Source organism: Pieris napi, chromosome 6 (assembly GCF_905475465.1).
Source record: "Pieris napi chromosome 6, ilPieNapi1.2, whole genome shotgun sequence".
Classification (NCBI taxonomy): domain Eukaryota; kingdom Metazoa; phylum Arthropoda; class Insecta; order Lepidoptera; family Pieridae; genus Pieris; species Pieris napi.
In genome coordinates, this window is record NC_062239.1 from 7,369,684 (window position 1) to 7,389,942 (window position 20,259).

The 20,259-nt window shown below is 32.7% G+C and overlaps 1 protein-coding gene across 5 annotated transcripts in view; it reads left to right on the forward strand.

Annotated features, from left to right (window-relative positions):
• The first annotated feature begins 2,101 nt into the window (after positions 1-2,101).
• The window catches only part of LOC125050685 (lachesin), a 53,541-nt gene continuing 35,383 nt past the window's right edge, over positions 2,102-20,259 (forward strand). Inside the window, exons 1-3 of one of the 5 annotated variants that reach the window (XM_047650678.1) lie at positions 2,102-2,247; positions 2,590-2,849; positions 15,057-15,181. In XM_047650678.1, coding sequence (XP_047506634.1) covers positions 2,777-2,849; positions 15,057-15,181 — 198 coding nt within the window. In that variant the 5' untranslated portion in view covers positions 2,102-2,247; positions 2,590-2,776. The remainder of the gene's footprint in view (positions 2,248-2,589; positions 2,850-15,056; positions 15,182-20,259) is intronic. The other 4 variants (XM_047650677.1, XM_047650679.1, XM_047650676.1 and 1 more) reach the window with 4 other exon arrangements.

Here is a 20,259-nt window from a genome sequence, read left to right on the forward strand (position 1 = left end):
TTATAAGAGATGCAACGGACGGCCTTATCGCTAATAAGCGATCTCTTCCCTAGTTAAAGTGAAAAACTAAAAAAAAAACATGATGAGTGTGAGAAGTGCAGAACCAAATGTTATATAAAAAAAACTATATATATTATATATAGAACCTTAATCTAAAGTAATACAAAAAAATATATTAATAACAAACTAAAAACTTAAAAGCTAATCTTACAGATTCATGAACAGCGAATAGTGATGTTGCTTTTGGGACATACATGACATGCGCAATGAATACTTGTATGTTGAATTTGTTGTATTTCAAGTACAGAAACTTTAAGAAAAAGACGACCAAATAAATCAAACTAATGCCTTGTTGTCTTTAATTGAAACGTGTTGCCTATACGTCAGAGAGTTCCATCCATGAAATAAACCTCCATATTTAACTTATCAAGCCATGAAATATTAATATGACGTTGCTTTAATTATTATGCATTAAAGTTTTTGTTTGCAAAACTAATTGGCAGCCACAATAAAACATGTACATGATACGATGTTCATAATGAATAAATTTACATTTAAATCAGAGCTTAAAAGCCTACGATTTTCGTTAAAGTTGTATACTTTTACTTCCCACATTTTTGGGCCACCAGTGAAGTGACACGAAAACTTAGTGCAAAACGAAAAGAAACAGCATGACACTCGCGGACTTACGTATAATATAGATTTTTCTTTAAATAATGTTAAAGTCAGACTTAGTAAGAAGTAGTCTTATACTGACAATTTTTAAGCATATAAAACAATTCTTAGGGTACACGTATTAAAGCGATTCAATTTCTATGGTTTCGTTTCTTAGCGGAAACCATAGAAATTATGATACGGTGTATCAGGGATGTTGAACTTTTAATATATATTGAAAAAGAAACAAAATGGCGCCTTTCGTATCTTTGCGATTGGTCAACGGTGTCATTAGTTCAATCACAGACGTGTGACACGATCCGTCTCTCATTTGGGCTTACTTGCTGTACATATTTATTTGCAAAGTTACACGTGAGTAATTAAAAGTTAAATTGATAGATTAATTGAATAGTGTGTTTATTTATATATGATTTAATAGCTGATATTATATAACATTACATATTCACACACACATACATATAGTCGATAATTCACACAATATACGTGTTTATTACCATATAAGTATCGGGACAAGTAATTTCTATTTACTTAATTGTACGTATAGAATTATAGTAAATATTTGATATAAAATAAACAATTATGTTGTCTTTCAATATTATAATAATATTAAATAAAAAGTTGGATTTGGATCTTAAACAATTTACATAAAAATAATAATAATTAAATTCGCAAAGCATTTATTTTCTTCTCTTTATTCTAACTAAAAAAGAGAAAATGTTAATTTATTACACAACCTTTAAACCAAAGACTGCATTGGCATGGTTTCATATAGTTATACGAACATAGCTTCGAAAATCTAAAACAAAATAGTGCCTAAATAGTTGCTTTCAGATTTTAAGTTAAAATAACGCGATATTTTACTTAGACATGACGTAAAAATGTTCGTCACCTCTGCTTAAGTGTAATAAGCAGTGAGAAAACACTTAGGTCGCCGGCTTCTTCACAACTAATCTTTTTATAACGTGTCATAACTTAAGTGGCTTAAGTAAAAATATACGAATTTCTTGAACACTCGCAGCATTAACTAATAAACAAGGTCAAATTTGTAATAAGCTTATAACTAAGTGTTAAGATCGTGTTAAAACCCCATAAATTAGGCTAATAATGTTAACACGAAACTCTATATTGCGGTAATTATATTTATAGATTTTTACAGAGCAAAGCATTGTATTAAAGGAAAAACAAAAGCACCGTAGCGGCGTAGATAGGATAATTACCATGGCTCAAGGATGTATGAAGTATGAATAATAAAGACGTAAGCAGTTGTGCCACCATTAGAAGATATTACACTCACAAAGGCTCGTTTCTAAAACAAACCACAGCGAACAGAAAACAAGACACTCGTATTCATGAAAAAGGCGCAAGGCTTAAACGTTGGAGTACTAACCTTTTCATGCAATGTTACGTAGGCGGCGTAGTAGTGTGCTCCGGCCGCTCAGTGTGCTACGAAAACTGCTACGGGGCAGACGTGCTACAGCGGTTTCCCTCGTTTCGATGTTTCCCGTGTTTTAAAAATACGTTAACCCAACAAAAAATCAGAAATACATTGAAAGGAATATGTTATTTATTCGCGTAAGTCAAAACATATAAACAAGCAGTTTAAAGTAATTTTGTTTCCTTGTCATTTGTGTTGTTTTATTAATATTTAGCAAAATTTCACCTTCACTTGAAAAATGTATTATTCACTAATTGAAACGGTTCAAATGGAATTAATTGAACTACTTGAGCAAACAGTCTCTTATAAATATTAATAATATTGAGACCGGCAATCGTATAACAAAGAGCGTTTCAAACTAATTGGGAGAGATTTCATCAAAATTGAAACATTGATTGAAGTGAAATTGGCTATAACTGAGACACCATTTCAATGTCTTCTATTATATTAAATTCAATTTTATTTAATATGCGCCACAGTATATTATGCTTACCTTTCGGTGTAATTTAGTATATGTATGTATAAGGAATCTATTTAACCATTTACACTCCGTATATTGAAGTAGGAACATTAGTGCCACATTTGTTAGTGTAACAAATGAACGAATAGTGTAACAAATGGACGGGAAATGTACTGTGTTAAGGTGATGAGTGAATAATTTGCGGAATGAGGTCGGAACGTTCCTGGTTCTGCTCGATGCTGCAAGCATTGGCCTTTTTGCCAACAATGGCCTTAAAAGGTAAGAACTCTTAGTAATAAATAAATTTAAATAAGCCTTTGAGCCGTTTATTACAGTAATACGATTCCTGAAAAGCACTTGCAAGGTTATATAAATAATGTAACAAATTCTTTAAGAAATTTTATTTAAATGTTTCGAAGAAGAAAAGATAATATACGCATAGTGTATAACACTGTACATGTATTTCACTTAACTAGACTGAGATTTAGAAAAACACTTTTTTAACGGATTTGAAGTTATGTTTTATTATAAATTTAGAAATATTTTACATAATGTTAAAATTTAACGACGTTTCGCGTGCTTTACAGAGTGCATGGTCACGGTGAATGAAGATAAAACGTGTTGAATGTCAAAAAAGTATCACAGCTGTAGAAAAAGTTGTGTTATCTGTATTTATTTCCCCGGAGTTGGTATCGACTAAAAGATGGAGGGTTTTGACAGAAATGGCTCATGGTGTCCTCTATTTTCGCGGATTGTTTATCTTGAGATTTTAATTTGGAACCCATGTGTTTGACAATTTTAGGCCGTCTTTAAATCCGTTAAAAAGGTGTTTTTCTATGTCTAAAAGTTATGTCAATAAAAGACAATACTATAGACTAAGATTGTTTAATTTGTTTTAAAATTCAAAAATTTATTTTCCCGGATTGAGTTAAATAATTCATTAATGTGTTAAAAATAATGTTGTTAACGACCACTAAAATACACAGTGGACCTGTTTCATTTGTATTTTAATCATGGCGGAAACTATGATAGGCAAATTAAAAATTAATATTTTCCGTCAGGAAACTTCTGCTATACAAAAAAAATATATTGACACATTGCTCTTTTGGAAAAAAAATATATCACATTGTACCTCCCTCGTTACTAAGGGATAATGTGGGAATCCAATAGTGAAAGAATTTTAAAGCAGTCAATCAATCAGTAATTTTTGAGTTTATTATAGATATGATATAAAAATAGTTATTGAGTGTTCCCCAGTTTCATCCGACATTGGCAAACAAAGTTGTACTGTTGAAAAAATATGCCCGTGTTCAACGTTGAAACATATTTTCAATGTTTCTAAATAAAACTAAAACCTTTTTAGGTCTCAGCCTCAGTTTTATATATATGTTTCATGGTCATTTGGTAATCTAATAGCCAAGTAGTTGATCAGCCTTCTGTGCCTGACGCACGCCGTCGACCTTTTGGGTCTAAGGCAAGCTGGTCCTCACGATGTTTTCCTTCACGTTCGAGCGAATGTTAAATGCGCACATATAAAGAAAGTCAATTGGTGCACAGCCGGGGATTGAACCTACGACCTCAGGGATAAGAGTCGCACGCTGAAGCCACTAGGCCAATACTGCTCATTAATAATGTTTCTAAATACATCTATAAAAAACAATGTACGTTTTTATATGATTTTATATAATGAATCACCCAGTAAGAAGACCTGGCACAAACGGAATGTGTTAACACTATAACCGTGCCCACAGTGCCGGGAAAATTTCTTCTTCTCTTTTTGAACGAGTCCAGTACATTTGGCTCACTCAAGTTTAGGTTTTCTTCGTTTTTTAAGAACAGCCCTGCGATTCTGTAACTCACTTTTCGAACTCACACAGCGGTTTTCGCATCGGCGGTCGCTCTCAAATTAGTCGTGAAGCAGTCATTTTATGATTTGGCATTCTGTGGCATTCGAAAAGTGAGTTACAGAATCGCAGGGCTGCTCAATCGTCAGAGTTACTTCAAGTATAGCCAGACGCAGGAACTGTTACGCAATTTAATTAGCATAGCATTTTATACCATTTAATTAATAGACCTTGTTCTGCGAGTAATAATAGTGAAAATTATATTCCTATAGACCCAGGAACCGTATAGATTAATTACAAACAAAAGAACGTCTACTAAAGCAGATGTTCGGTACTGTACCTCACACGTCGCCAATTTAAGGACATCGGGCCATGTCTCGGCCGGTCCCTTTTCGATGATTTCCATCACGATTTTAAGGTTTAATGTTATCTTGTTATCTTGTACCCCTGACTGCGAATCCATGGGTCCCGGGTTCGATCCCCGGCTGAGACGAACATCGATGTGATGAATATTTGGTGTTGTGCTTAGGTTTTGGGTGTTTAAATTTGTATTTATATGTCTATCTATCTATAATATGTATATATCCGTTGCCTAGTACCCAAAACACAAGCTTCACCAGCTTAGCATGGGACTAGGTCAATTGGTGTGAATTGTCCAATAAAAAATAAAAAAATCTTGTACGCAGCATAATATATTCCTCCAAGCAAGAAACGAATCTATAGTTATTAGTAAGAAGAAGTTAAAGATATGTTTTCAGTACTCCGTACGGAAAAACTAAAATCCCTTTAATCTTACACACTAGAATAATAATCTAAAACTAATCGTTATTCTTATTTATTGCTATTAAATTTTCTTTTCTGGTACTAATGCATCTGGATTAACATAAGCCACAATACAATTGCGCGTGTAGACAGAAAAAGCCGTTCAGTCAAACTTAGTCTCGGTGCTGATCGCTTAATATTAAATCTTTTTGTAATAAAGTTAAATAGTAATCGTATAAAGCGCTTTAAATTAATGGACATGTGTGAAGTACGTAGATTATCATAAACATTCTTCTAAAACAATAGCTGTGTAATCCAATTCATGGAGGTAAACACATTTTTGTTCCATTACCATTTATAAAATTAATATTTGAAAGGGTCGGGTCATGTGAAATTGTATTAAAATATGGACTGTTTTGTGTATCAACGTGTATTGGCTTTGATGTAGGTTTTAAATGAAATTATTTTAAGGATTGTTCTTTGGTAACGATGTTTTTTTGTATATTGGTTACAATGTTTGATCTGAATATCACAAGTCCCGTAAATTAAAATACATGAATGTATAAAACATAGTAAACATCCAATCTACAAAAGTGAGCAACAAATAAAATAATATTCATAGGTTTAAACTTTAAATTTATTTTAATTGTATATTTTTATTTTTATCATTTTCAATTATTATTAATCAAGTTAATGTTTTAGCTCATAAATTACTTTATTAAAATATGTTCCTGCAAACCAATATTTGAATCAATACCTAATAAAACACTTTATGGTTTGTGGACTCAGTTTCCGTACTTAGACTCTCAGTAGGTCCGTTGTGCGTATAATATAACACTTATTCTAATAATATTGTTTAGTTTAAAACAATGTTGTATGCTTATAACTTTATGGTGACAAACATAACATGTAAAGAAAAAACTTTTTAACCGGATTAATAGTCACCGTGACCACGCACGCTGTAAAGCACGCGAAGCGTCGGATAAATTTAAAATTATGTAAAATAATTGTAAATTTATAATAATACATAACTTTAATCCGGTCAAAAAGTTTTTTCTTTAAATGTGTAAAGGTTATGTTAATCAAAGACAATAACATAACATGTTCCAAACTAAATCAATTCCATATTATGTTAAATAGCGATTGCCGTTATGAATATTCGCTGTATACGTTGAGCGACGTTGCCGCACTTACAAACCGAATAACGTTTCAAATATAAAGCGCCTCCCATGTCTCAAAAACAAAAATAAACTTTAACGCTTTAAAAATCCAAAATACGTTTTTAAGTCATATAATTCGTTATTACAATAAACATAACAGTTTATTGTATACTGTATCAGGCTCAACTTTTTATCGGTTTTTTTCTATTAAGTCAAGTAAATAACGTATTTAATGGTAACGCATCTTGATATTTCACTGGTAGTATAGGTACTGTAGCCTTCTGCCTTTCTCATGTAACGTTGGATCTACAAGGTGAGATCTTTCAATGACCAAATCTCACCTCAAAACGATTGGGACATATAGATCTAATAAGATTATATTAAGAGAAAAGGAAATAAACTTTCGTCTAGAAGATAGCTAAAGCCTCATATTGTGATTTGATGATCGCTTGCTTGCTTATTAAGAAAAAATAACTGAAATGCCATGTATTACTATAGTGAAGTGTGAGAACGCTTGCACGTTGCAGCACGCTAAAAACTATTTGAAAGAGTCTTATTCAAATATGGCAACGCCACATCATTCCATAATATTTTCTCACCCTGATACATAACTTCCAACATAAATATTGCTATCCTTCAAAGAAATATGCATGTTATTAAAGTACTCATTTTAATTGTTTATAATTAGATTTTTAATCATGACGAACACTTATGAAAGGGTTAGCAACTGTAAATAATTTGTATATTGAGAATGTTGAATTCCCTTCACTAATATTTTTCGCTAAAAATAAAGTTTATAAAAAAAGTTGGCAACATTCATAACTGTCATATTTATTACCGACGCGGCAGTCAAACAATAATTTAAATCATCATCCAATTTAGTACTCTATAAAAACAAGTATATGTCTATTATTAATAATTATGAAAATTAATTATATTAATAAATGTAAAGAATTTAGTCAAGAAATCGCAATATTAGATTTATAAGTATTCTTTTGACACGCGTCGTCATAGAGTTAAGAGTTTTGATTGGTAGTTGAAAACTACCAATGAGCAACTCTCTAAATTAAAAGTGATTAGTGAACTGTGGAATTTAGGCGTTTGATATTAAGAATTTTTTTCTCATTTGTTATGTAGCATATCACTTTACACAATAGGTACATTACATTATAACATATGTCTCCAAACAAAATTATAGGAAAATTACCTAAACGAAAAAGTGTCATCTTTGTTGTAATAAGTGGAATTTAACATTTAATTAGTGTACTTACAGGTAAGTTACTTGTATTAAATAGGTTTTCACCGTTATACAGATTGAGTTTCGTTTTAAATATTTTGGTACAAAACTTATAGTGTTCTAGTACGAGTTCTAGAAAACTAGATAGAGCGAAATCAAAAGGCGATCATGGACGATATTTCATTTTAATAGAGGTCTAGCCCTATATTTATTTGAGGTTTCTCTATGGAATAGAGATATAAATATACACAATCAAAAGGTTTTCTAATTGAAATCTTCAGAAAAGTTACAAGTTATTTTTAAAAATGTTGGTTATTAACTATTATGTTGCGAAATTCGCTAGCAGTGGATTTTATGGGAATCTGCCATACATGTATACAATATATACCTAAGTTCGAAATAAATCTATATATATTATAATAATATAATATATTATATATTATAATAATTTTATATACCTCAGTATAATTATTTTATACTAAAAATTTATTTAACACACATTCACTTCAATTATGAGGATTTTGGCCTCATATATATATGTACTCATTGTATATATATATGTATATATTAACGGTGAAGTGGTTACTAAACCTATACACTTTTACGTGTGTCAGTGTAAATGTATCTCCTGTCTGTACATGTGTGTTTTGTGCAGCTGGGGAATAAAACGCACGATCTCAGGGTCATGTACGCTTAATCACTAGCCCAACACTGGTTAAACTTGCTGACACATTTACATCAACAATTATTTTAATAAAGACAATGTTCTAATTGCCTGCATAGTTGTGGTTAATTAAAATAAGTCATTAAGAATGATTTATCTTGCGGTCAATGCGGTAATTAGATTTGGGTTGGGGTATTGACATATGAGAAGCGGTTGCGACAGTTTAACGACTATTTGGGGATTATCAATGACAGATCAATTAAATGATAACAGTATTTAAATTAAAGTATAATATTTAATAAGAACTACATCGATATGCCATAACTTAGATGTAAGGCTAGGTACCCATTTCGAGCAGTGTTTGCATAGTGGTGTAAGCGACTCATCCCTGAGGTCGTAGATTCATATCCCGGCTGTGCACCAATGGACTTTAAGTCCGATTGTTAAACTCGCTCCTACGGTGAACGAAAACATTATGAGGAAAACACCATGTACTCGACACAAAATGTTGACGATGTGTGTCAGACACAATAGGCTGATTACCCACATACCTGTTAGAAAATGATTACTAAATACAGAAATGTGAGTCCAAGACCACGGATTGTAGCGCCGCTGATTTTTAAGCCCCATTGGGACATATCTACGACTGTTTTATTGATGACCCAGTCATTTTGGGGCGTAGGTATAAAGTGTTTCATCGCTGTATGATAATGTTCACATAGAAGAGACGCTTAGCAACGCGGCTAATTAAAGTAAAGTGTACTGTTTTTACAAAATAAATAGGTAATTATAATGAAAACATTCTTAAAAGATTAATTGTATGAGCTTATCCTTATCCTCTTGTATTTTGACAAAAAGGCCAAACTCTTTGATTGATCAATATCACCGGGCAACGCCACACCCTCTAAGGTTGTGTAAAGAAAGTCAAGTTTTATCGTCATTTTAAATGTCAATGACCCGTGACAACCAAACTTTAAACTAAAACAGGTTTAAAATACCTCTGCATTACTTTAAAAATTCAAATAAAGTAATCGTAAGCTTTACAACGTATATCTGATTTTATAATTTAGTAGGAAAAAGATTAAAATTTAACACAATTTCGCAATTATTTCATCCGTTTAAATAAAAAAAACAACTGAATCGTAAATTGGTATTTATAAATTATTATTGTTATTTATAAACGCGTTGTATACGGTATTTTTTGTGTTTACTCACGAACCCTTTCTTTCTGTAGAGGTTTTAATAGAATAAGGTTGCAAAAGTTCTCTTGATAGAATGACTTTCGAATGGTATTTTGGATATAGAAACCGAGGGTTACATTTTCAATTGATTATACCCATGTTCACACATATTTTCCTGAATGCTAAACGCATACAGCGCTGCAAACAAAACCTTGGGTCTAAAAAATCATACCAATAAACATATTCAAGACTGAGAAATTAGTGATTTAAATATTTCAAAGAAAAATGTAGGTATCAAGTTGAAAAGGCAATTCGCACTCGAAGATGAAAGTCTCGTGATTATTGTGGCTCACATTCAAGGTATTCCAATGTATCCGCCCCAATACCCTTTTTGATATGGAAATATGGAAGTAACAATAGAATAGAAATAACATTTCCAAAGAAATCTTTCACGATATTAGGGAGATGTTTTCGCTGTGTGGGAAATATCGCTCTTTGAATAAACTTGATTGCGATTGATATTAATATATATACAAGCTTTGAGGGCATAAGGGTAACTTTGTGAACCCAATGAAGAATAAAGCAGACATTACTGTTCCTTATGGCAATCTTTTGTGTAGTCAGCCAATTATTGCTTCGGGGAATGGAACCCACAAGCGTCCATGTTTTATGCTATTCCGCCTACAATATAATTACTATATTTTAAACGAGAAGTGTTTTTACTTATTCTTAGTTAGTTTCCAATAAAGCGTTTTAATAAGCTTCTAAAAGCCACTTTATCGAAGTACATTGGTGGTTCAGTAAGCCACTATAAGTACAAGTAATGGTCAGAGCCGTAATGTACGTTGTTGGCGAGAACCGATAAATGGTGCGAGCTTTGTAATGATCCAGAAGTGGATTCCGAGTCGGTATTCGAAAATGTTCTAGTGTTCTTTATTACGTAATACTATTGTTCAGTTCAAATATTATTATATTCATAATTAAACTTTGAAGCAAAAATACACTGAACAGCTATTATTTATGCTTTTAAATGTGATCAAACGAATCGCATCGTTATATTAATTAAAAATTGATAAAATATTATTTAATTCTTTTGAACGTGATCGCGATAACATTTGGAATTCGTATTTTCTGATTGGCTAGTAGTATATGTGTCGAACTTTTTATTACTAATTTGACTGGAATAACAATTATCGTTCTAAACCAATAGAATTGTGTTTTTATTATAATTTTTGTAGCAGGAACTAGGGACTTCAGCGTACGACTCTTATCTCAGTTCCCGACTATGCGCCAATGGCTATTCTGTCTATGTACACATTTAACACTCGCTAGTATGGTGAAGGAAAACATCGTAAGTAAACCGGCATGCATAAGACCCAAAAAATCAATGGCTTTGATGGTAATGGGTCTTAGGACTGATTACCTACATGCGATAGAGCAAAAAAAAAAGATCTCAACTGATACACCTGTACTAAAGCTGTTATTTTTTCTTATTTTTAATCTAATACTTGCTGGTCATTGTAGTCGAAAGCGTTTCTATAATATACATAGCAAAAAATAACCTGTTAGGTAAATAAATCAATAAAACAAAACGGCATGAAAATATATGTAGGAATTAGCAAGTACGTATATGAATACAGTAGGTAGGGTAGATTATTAAAGATCTAAAGAAAACCCCGAACCCATTTAGCCTTTTCCAATTGAAACCCACAAATTTAAAGCTCCAACGACCACACAATCGTGTTTATACGGAACATTACTTAAAAACAAAACACAACTTCTTTTCCCGGTCGACCGGTCACAGCCTTCGCGATAAAACACTTTTCACACGTTTTCCTCAATAATTTGAAAGCGGCCTCGGTGAAAAACGCAATATACGGGTTTGGGGCGGCTCGCACCTGCCACGGAATGCTAATGCGAATCTACTATTCGAAATGGTCACAAATCGATTTCGAATTCAATCTTTTACTCGACTAGAAAATGTGATTTTTAAATTCTAGTTCTTATTTTAAAAAATGCGTCAGAATGTTTACAAAACGTCGTACATCTTTTAGATTAATGTACATATACAATAAAAATTACAGCAAATTTACACCCTTGGTTATAAAAATTAGACTAGAAAATGTGATTTTTTAATTCTAGTTCTTATTTTTAAAAATGCGTTAGAATATTTACAAAACGTCGTAAATCTTTTAGATTAACGTACACATACAATTAAAAGTTACAGCTAATTTACACCCTTAGTAAAAAAAAAACAAAATTGAATAAACGAAGTGTTTATGCGACAAGTTGGTAGATTAAACAGAAAAATCTCATTTTCCTAAATAAGGTTTTTCATTAAATAAGTTCCAGAACGTTTTGCGTCCCCTTTGGAGTGGAAATTGTGGTGAAACTTTCACGATTATGTTAACTTGACCCGTTTTCAACGTCGTGCTAAATTTAAAGCCGTCTGTCAGCTTAGATTGTGTAATTTACTTTATTTATACGTGTATCCTAATATATTTTGAAGTCTTACATCACAGAAAAAAGGGTGCGTGTAATTATGTACTCGCGTAAGAAGTTATACTTCTTTGGCATTATTAAAAATAGTTTTTGATTGCATGCAAATAATTAATTACAATTAAATAATCAAAGACTGGAAAAGGAGACATTATAGTCAATAAAGTTCAGTTTACATTTGAAAAATTAAATAAATATTTATTATTATTCTCTTACATTAAGTGTAACATAAATTATATTATTATCGAATGTTGTTTTTAAATTATGTCCAATGCCGTAGCATCTTCCGTGGGCAACGTCATGCTGTTAATTTTGTGTCACGGTGCGCGCGCATCGTAAAATTTCACTCTCATCAATTTTTCATAACGCGCCTAAAGAAGTATAAATTCAAAAAGTTGTGGGTAGGAAATAATTTAACCTTCAAATAAAAGTTATACGGACGCTTCGGTGCTTTATGGGCTACTCACTTTTACTGTTTATGATAACGTTCCAAACTACAGTTGCTGCTGATTTTAGCGACATCTATTTATGAGTACTGAGTACTATACCTACAGAGGTTTTTTCTCTTTTACTTGGTTCAAAAAAACTATGTCAAAGTGTCAAGACACAAAATGCAATTTAAGATGCATACACATTGTCACCGTGACCACGAACGCTGTAAAGCACGCGAAACGTCGGTTAAATTTAAAATTATGTAAAATAATTATTGTAAATTTATAATAAAAAATCCGTTAAAAAAGTGTTTTTCTATGTCTAAAAGTTATGTCAATAAAAGACAATACTATGCATACACATTGTCACAAAGCCTTTACTTTGTCACATACAGTCTTGACAATATTGATTTAAAATAATGTACTTATTAGGCACCTATTCTAGGGATGAAAACCACCCATAGACAAGAAAATGTTGCTATTTTGTAAAGGAAAAACCTAACGAAACGTTATCAATAATCTTTTGCAAACATATTTCCTTTCCTCGGCCAAGGTACTTAAAAAAATAAGAGTTATGAAAGCGCCTTAATCATCTTAATCCTCAAGCCTTTTAGGATCCTGAAAAAGTCTGCAAAGCCGTAGAAAAATATGATTTTTTCGTCATATTTTTTTGGCTTTAGAAATGTTTCGGATATTTATTTAGTGAAGAGCAGCGTTTGCCTAGTGGCTTCAGCGTGCGACTCTCATCCCTGAGGTCGTAGGTTCGATCCTTATCGATCCGTATCTTTCTATGTGCGCATTTAACATTCGCTCAAACAGTGAAGGAAAACATGGTAAGGTATCAGGCTTGCCTTAGACACAAAAAGTCGACGTGTGAAAATAGGATGCTGATGACCTATTTGCCTAATGATTGACAAATAATCATGAAACAGATACAGAAATCTGAGGCCCAGACCTAATAAGTAGCGGCTCTGATTTATTTATTTTTGTGATCAAACTTTGGCTGAATAAGGGAACAGTTTTCCTTATTATTAAAATATCTATCTACCTATGCTGCAATAGGATAAAATCAATAAATTTAAAATCGGTCCAGTTTTGGAGTATTTTCAATGCTAACAAAGAATAAGATCTTTCTTCTTTATAATATTAGTGTGGAATTATTACATCAAAGAAGTTTTATAGCTTATTTAAATTAAGAACACTGCTTATATCGCAAACTCTCAACTATCAATACCTAAGCCGAAACACAAAGCATCTTGAAATAAGTATATTTCAATATAGTACAAACTCAAGTCTCAAACTAAAACTTCCCGGTAACAAAGGGGTAGAACCAAGTTAACATCTATGCGAGTTTGACTCCTATGACTGAGTTAATAAAGGCCTTAATTGCAAGGCTTAAATAGTTCCTTGGAAGTTTAATGCAGTTTGCTAGATTATAGCGTATTAGCTTGGTTTAATTTGAGATAGTTTTAACTTCAATTTTTGGGTAGGAGTAAAAGTTTATTAATGGTGCAACGATAAAATGAGATTTTACTTGATAAGGAAAGATATTTCTACAAATACGTATTAGATAATAATTCTTAAAAGTCCAGCAACGCACTCGCGAACCCTCCGGCATTGAGAGTGTCCATGGGCGGCGGTATCTCTTAACAACAGGTGAGCCTCCTGCCCGTTTGCCTGTTCTATAAAAAAATATTAGATTTCATACTACTTTTAGGCAAGCTTTCAAGTAATTTTTAATATTGATTTGGGTATCAGGTATAATTAAAAACCAATTATATCATAGAGAAAATATTTATACATACATGTTTTTATAATATGTATTTAAATTAAGAGTGACAAAGGAACGTTAAAGTAGACCAGGGTAAAATAAAAAGTGAAAATAAATAATAGTAGGATGAAACCCAATGGAAAAGGAGGAGAATATTTTAAAAATGAAAGGAAAATAATTTACGGGCGATCTGAGGTCGGGAAGGGGAAGGGAGTGAGTTTTTAAGGGTAAAAAACGGCTTATCTCGATTTCCGGCAAAACTAAAAGTGGTCTATAGCGGCTTGATTCTGTCATGTTATTGTAAGTTGTCTTACAATAAAGCAATTTAAACATTTTCAAACGAGGGCAATTTTGGACTCTTAGCTTTTCATTTGTGGCAATCCAAGAGTGATGTATTTTATACAAAAATCCAAGTCGCATTAAAAATATAGTTCTAACTTTGTTCACATTCATTTTTTTTAAAATGACAAAAATATTGTATAGTATATGTATAGTGAATAAGTAACATGTATATATCCATACTAAAGTCGCTCAAGTGTTATAGCCCTTACCTGTTCATTCGGGCGAGGTTTGGGTGTGGTTAGAAGTTGACTGTACTGATAGTGAGCTTGACACGCCATGAAGTTGCTTAAAATATGAATAGCGAGATTATTAACGATACAGTAAACTTCAATAGCGTCTCACAATTATCTTCAATACTTGATTATTAACACGGATATGTTAATGTATTACACGAATATTATTGCAATAACTTGAAATGTTTATCATTAAATCGTATATAATCCTCAGTAATTTGACAGAAATTGTATTTAGGTCCACGCGCGAACACCATTTCCGGTATGCGAGCTTTTAGAATCTAGAATCTTACCCGTCGAGGTATTAATACTTTACTAGCTTTTTAAATACAAAGTGTAATTATGTTTTTGTTTCATTCCAGATTCTCACACAACGAAGAAATTTACAGAGGAACCTGAATTCGAGTATCCTATTGGCAACCATACCTTTTTCCTGGGCCGAGAGGCAGTACTCGGATGCTCAGTTCTTAACCTAGCTAAACACAAAGTAAGAAAATTCGCAACTTCATATATTTATTTATTTATTAACACTTCGTTAAATACTTAATTAATGGATGTATATATCGTCATGATCGTAGAACAATGTCGGATTTGAAAAAATCCAAAATCCACTTTTTATGATATTTGGATACTACATTGACTAAATGTTACGGCTACATTAAAAAAACCCATGTGTTTTCAATTTCAATTAAACAGCCGGTAAAGTGACGGATTTGATTGATAAATGTTATTTTTCTAGAAAACTGTGTAATTTAATGTTATTATTTTTATTTTGTTTCAAAACAAACCCTTTTGTTTGCTTTTATGCCAATTTTCATAATAACATAATATGAATTAAAATAGTAATGACAAGAACTAACATGATTATATTATTTTGAAATGGCTGCCCTGTAAAGTTTACTATTTGTCAGATCCGTCAATATTCTACGACCAATACGACATTACCACCAGCCGTGTTGACCTAGTGGTATTAGCGTGTGACTCTTATTTCCCACATCATAGGTTCGAACCTGGCTGTGCACCAATGGACTTCCTATGTACGCATTTAACACTCGCTTGTACGGTGGAGGAAATAATCTTGAGGAAACCGGCGTGCCTTAGACCCAAAAAGCTGACAGTGTATGTCAGGCACAGAAGGCTTATCACCTACATGCCTATTAGAAACAAAACAAATGATCACGAAACAGATGCAGAGTTTTTTTTATATCTTGCCACGTCCGTGTCGCGGTACTTATTCGTAATGGACACTAGACCCGGGTTTTACCGGACAAAACATTGTTATTTCTTAAGACTAAAACGTACGTTTAATACGCTAACTTCAGCGTATTAACATACTTATGATTCTAGAATCAGCGCCCTTTGTAAGTCCAATTGCAGTCGCGAAACGGATCCCGATATGTTTGTATGCAAGTTCGATGAAGTTCTCTCAATATTCGTAGCGATTGATGAAGTGTTCGCTGACGTTAACTATTGGAACATACAGAGGGCTCTGATATATTTTCACCAGAAATCAAACTTTTTTTTTTCTCGTGGGGAAATGCGTTACGCATACCCTCCCGCGTCATGGTTTACCTGGGGAAAGGTGATGTGGGACTCGCTGTTGTGCATACCCACTAAAACCCCACGGCGCCACCAGCAATCGCCCGGGGCAGGACACGGTAACAGCGTAGCCTTGTCCGTATCCAGCCACGCGATCAACCGTTAATATTACGGTCCTCTATGGCCACGAATGATGTGGAATGGACCTTGGTACAGCAAGGGCCTTTCACATCGGCCAATTTATCTTGTTTTATAGAGCTGGGGGAGGCCGGGCACAATGCTTGCAGGGATGCGTCAGCATCCCTTCTTTTGGACGCATGAGCCCCTGTTCCCCCGCTGGAGCAACTGCGTGCCCAGGATTACACACAGAGGGTTGCACGGTGCAATGGCGACACTGTGGTCTACCAGAAATCATACTTAGCTACTCTGACGCATTGTGAAACCAACTAACGCAATGAAATATTACAAATTCCTATAATAATCTTTACTGAATTTGTTTCGATCTAATTGAACTTGAAAAGATTTAAAAGCTCTTAGAGTTTCTTTATATAGGCGAAGAAGGCATATAACTCAACACTTAACTTGATTTAGATTTGAAATTTATGTATATCTTTTGACTTTGAAGTGTCTCAAGTCTCGAACCATCGTAATACAATAAATTTAAGTCTTTTATGAACCCGAAAATGTTTAAGTCAATATTTTTGTAGAGTAGATACTTTGTTATTAATTTTAATTTCTAGTTAAGGGAAACAGTTCTGAGCCTCTATCTTATATTTATACTACTAACATACCGTACTCCAATACATTCAGTTGCGCTTCACGCGCTTACGAAACAACCTTCACTGGCGACCCTACGTCAGCTCGTAAAATCTTTTCTACCCATCTTGGGTTCTGCTTCTGGGCTTTTTTACTATGGTGTCCATTCGGTCATAACTCTTAGTGCGCTGGTCGCCCGCATTGGTATTAAGTGACCTGCCTACCTGAATATTCTTCTACCCACAATTATTTTTTTCACAGTGCGAGCATGCAACAATTCCGCGCATAAAATGCCTTAAATATTGTACCCTTTAGTTTCAGACTGCTTGATCATTTGTATTTTTAATTAAATAATAACGCGGTGATTACTCAATTTGGCCGCTTCATTTTATAAATATTTTACAATTAATTTATAATTTTATAAATTAATTAAAATATTTTAAGTAAAAGTCAATTAAACACCACTGTAATTCCATATTTACGATGAACAAATTTCCTTTAAATTGTTTTTCATGATTTGTGTCCTTTTTCTTTGTCCTTTTCATCTAATATATAAAATTCTCGTGTCGCGGTGTTTGTGGTTAAACTCCTCCGAAACGGCTCGACCGATTCTCATGAAATTTTGTGTGCATATTGGGTATGTCTGAGAATCGGACAACATCTATTTTTCATCCCCCTAAATGTTAAGGGTAGTCCCCCTAAATATTTTTTTTTATTTTTAGATATTTTTTCCTGTTTTTATTTCATTAAAAATACATACAACCCCTAACTTTCACCCCTCTACGATCAACTCCTATTTTTTTATTATAAATGATATACATGGCAAAACGACGTTTGCCCGGTCAGCTAGTGTATATAATATGTTATTTTGTTCTATTCTTTATGTCTAAGTCTTTATTTTAATAATTGTATAATTACTGATTTCTCGAAACTAAATGTTAGGTAATTATACTTACGTCTTATATTTGTCTTATGTTTAACAGCTATATACAGTTAATATACACATATTAACTTGGAGTAAACAATATGCCAAACGTTTTGTTTGATATTGGATACCATACAATTTGGGTATGTCGTCCAACAATGGAATATACATATCCATCACAGATTAGGGCACTATCGGTGGAGTGATCGCATGCGGTATTATAATCCTACCGTTGCAGACCTCCCTACCACGAGACATCGTTTATCTATCGCTTGTTGTTTCAGACAGCTTAGATTTACAGGCTATTACGCATCGTTTATGGTCCTATACAGATTAACGTGAACTTATTATATTCGTTTCTCGTATCAGCCAAAGGTGAGGAAGAAAAATGACACTTAAATTCATGCTTTTAAATTTAAAAGCATGAATTGAAAATGCCGTTTATAGCCAGTATAAAAATACTTCATACACTGTTATATTAGCGGCCTCGCGCAGTCAATAAAGTCGTAATTTCTCAATGAGAAATGGGTCAGATATATTTTTGTGTTTGTCTCATTTATTTTCATTCTTTAATACTCATACTGCCTGTATATAAGCCGTGTATGGCTTAAAGCCTGAATTTGTTTCGCGAGAAATCGAACCCGCTTCGTCGTTTAACGCACACTGTAATCTAAGTTTAAAGAAAACATTTATCGTTGTAGAATGACAACCTCGTATGGCCAGAGAACCAAACATTACAGGAAAAAAAAAATCGTCAATATTCGTTAAAATATTTTTATTTGTGTATGTCCATAGTTATGGATGGTAAAATGGACTTATGGACCACTTACTACCTACTTATTAATAACATAAATAAGTACTTACTTAGGTTTAAAGACATTTATTTATTCTACAATTTATCACGTCGTGGGTCATTGAAGAGCTTCTAGGATCAATTATCGAAGTATAACTTGGGTGGACTTTCATTTACGCAGGTAACTGGGATCACTCAGGAGATGGTCTTTTAGTCTAAATTTAAATATTGCCAGGCTGTCTGCACTTTTTATATTTTGTGGAAGTCTATTATACCGCAGCACTCCCCCAACGCTCAATGTTTTTTTACCGTTATTGGTTCTAAACTTCGGTACAATAAGATTGTGAGGGCGTCGTGAAGTGCGCTTCTGAATTTGATTTATTTTAGTGAAAGTAATGTTAGTGTGTATATAGTCATTTAGAATTTTGTAGATTAATAAGCTGGTATTGTATTGAAATAATTGTTTTACATTCATGAGTTTTGTTTCACTGTAGATTTTTTGTGTAGAAGTTAAGTATGGGTAGTGAAAAAGCAATTTAATTACTTTATTTTGAGCAATTTGAAGGTGATTATACCAGTTAAAATGACATAGGAGTCTAAGAACAAATGGTTTTTGACATACGAGGTTATCATTCTACAGCGACGTTATGTAACATATATTGACACGTGTTCAAAACCTTTACAACAGTTATTTAAAAAAGAATATCGACGTTAAAGCATATATTTTATTTAAACTGACGCTTCCTAAATAAAACCGAAACCATGTTTTATCAGTGTCACTAGGTATAAAGCTATACAATACACAACTGTTTGTTCCCACAATATTACAAGCATTCTTGACGCTTCTGTTGTATTTGCTGGGTAATGAACTCGGTTTAAGTATACTACATCGAGAAACAACGTGAATGTACTTGTATTTTTATCTGTGGGTTCAATTGAAAATAAATTGTAAAAGTATATTGCTCTGTGATTTTATTTTACAAAATTGTTGTTACTTTTTAAAGAAATTTTATTATTATAGAATTTTTCAAAGCTATTAGCATGATTGTTTAATTATTACTTTAAATACTGGAAATTATAAAAGATTAATGCTCTGTGATTTTATTTTACAAAATTGTTGTTACTTTTCAAGGAAATTTTATTATTATAGAATTTTTCAAAGCTAGTAGCATGATTGTTTAATTATTACTTTAAATACTGGAAATTGATAATAATATGTGAAATGAAATTTTGAATTTAAATTTGTGTTAAGCATAATAATAGCATATTAATAGAGGTCGATTCTCAAGCATTACATTAATATATTTTTCCACTGTAAGCTATCCTAGCTTTTTACCTTAAGATTTATTATTTTTACCAAACTATTGTCAGGTTAATTAATAAATAAAAATGACCATTTCATTTAAAAAAGCAACATTGTCTGCTGCCACTGGACTGAGCATCGAGCGGCCTTCAGATTTTGGTAAAAAACCGTCTTCACCGGGCAAGGTGAGGTCCCTTACTTCGATCACTTCGGTGACCTTCCTGCCCTTTATAATAATAATAATTCAGA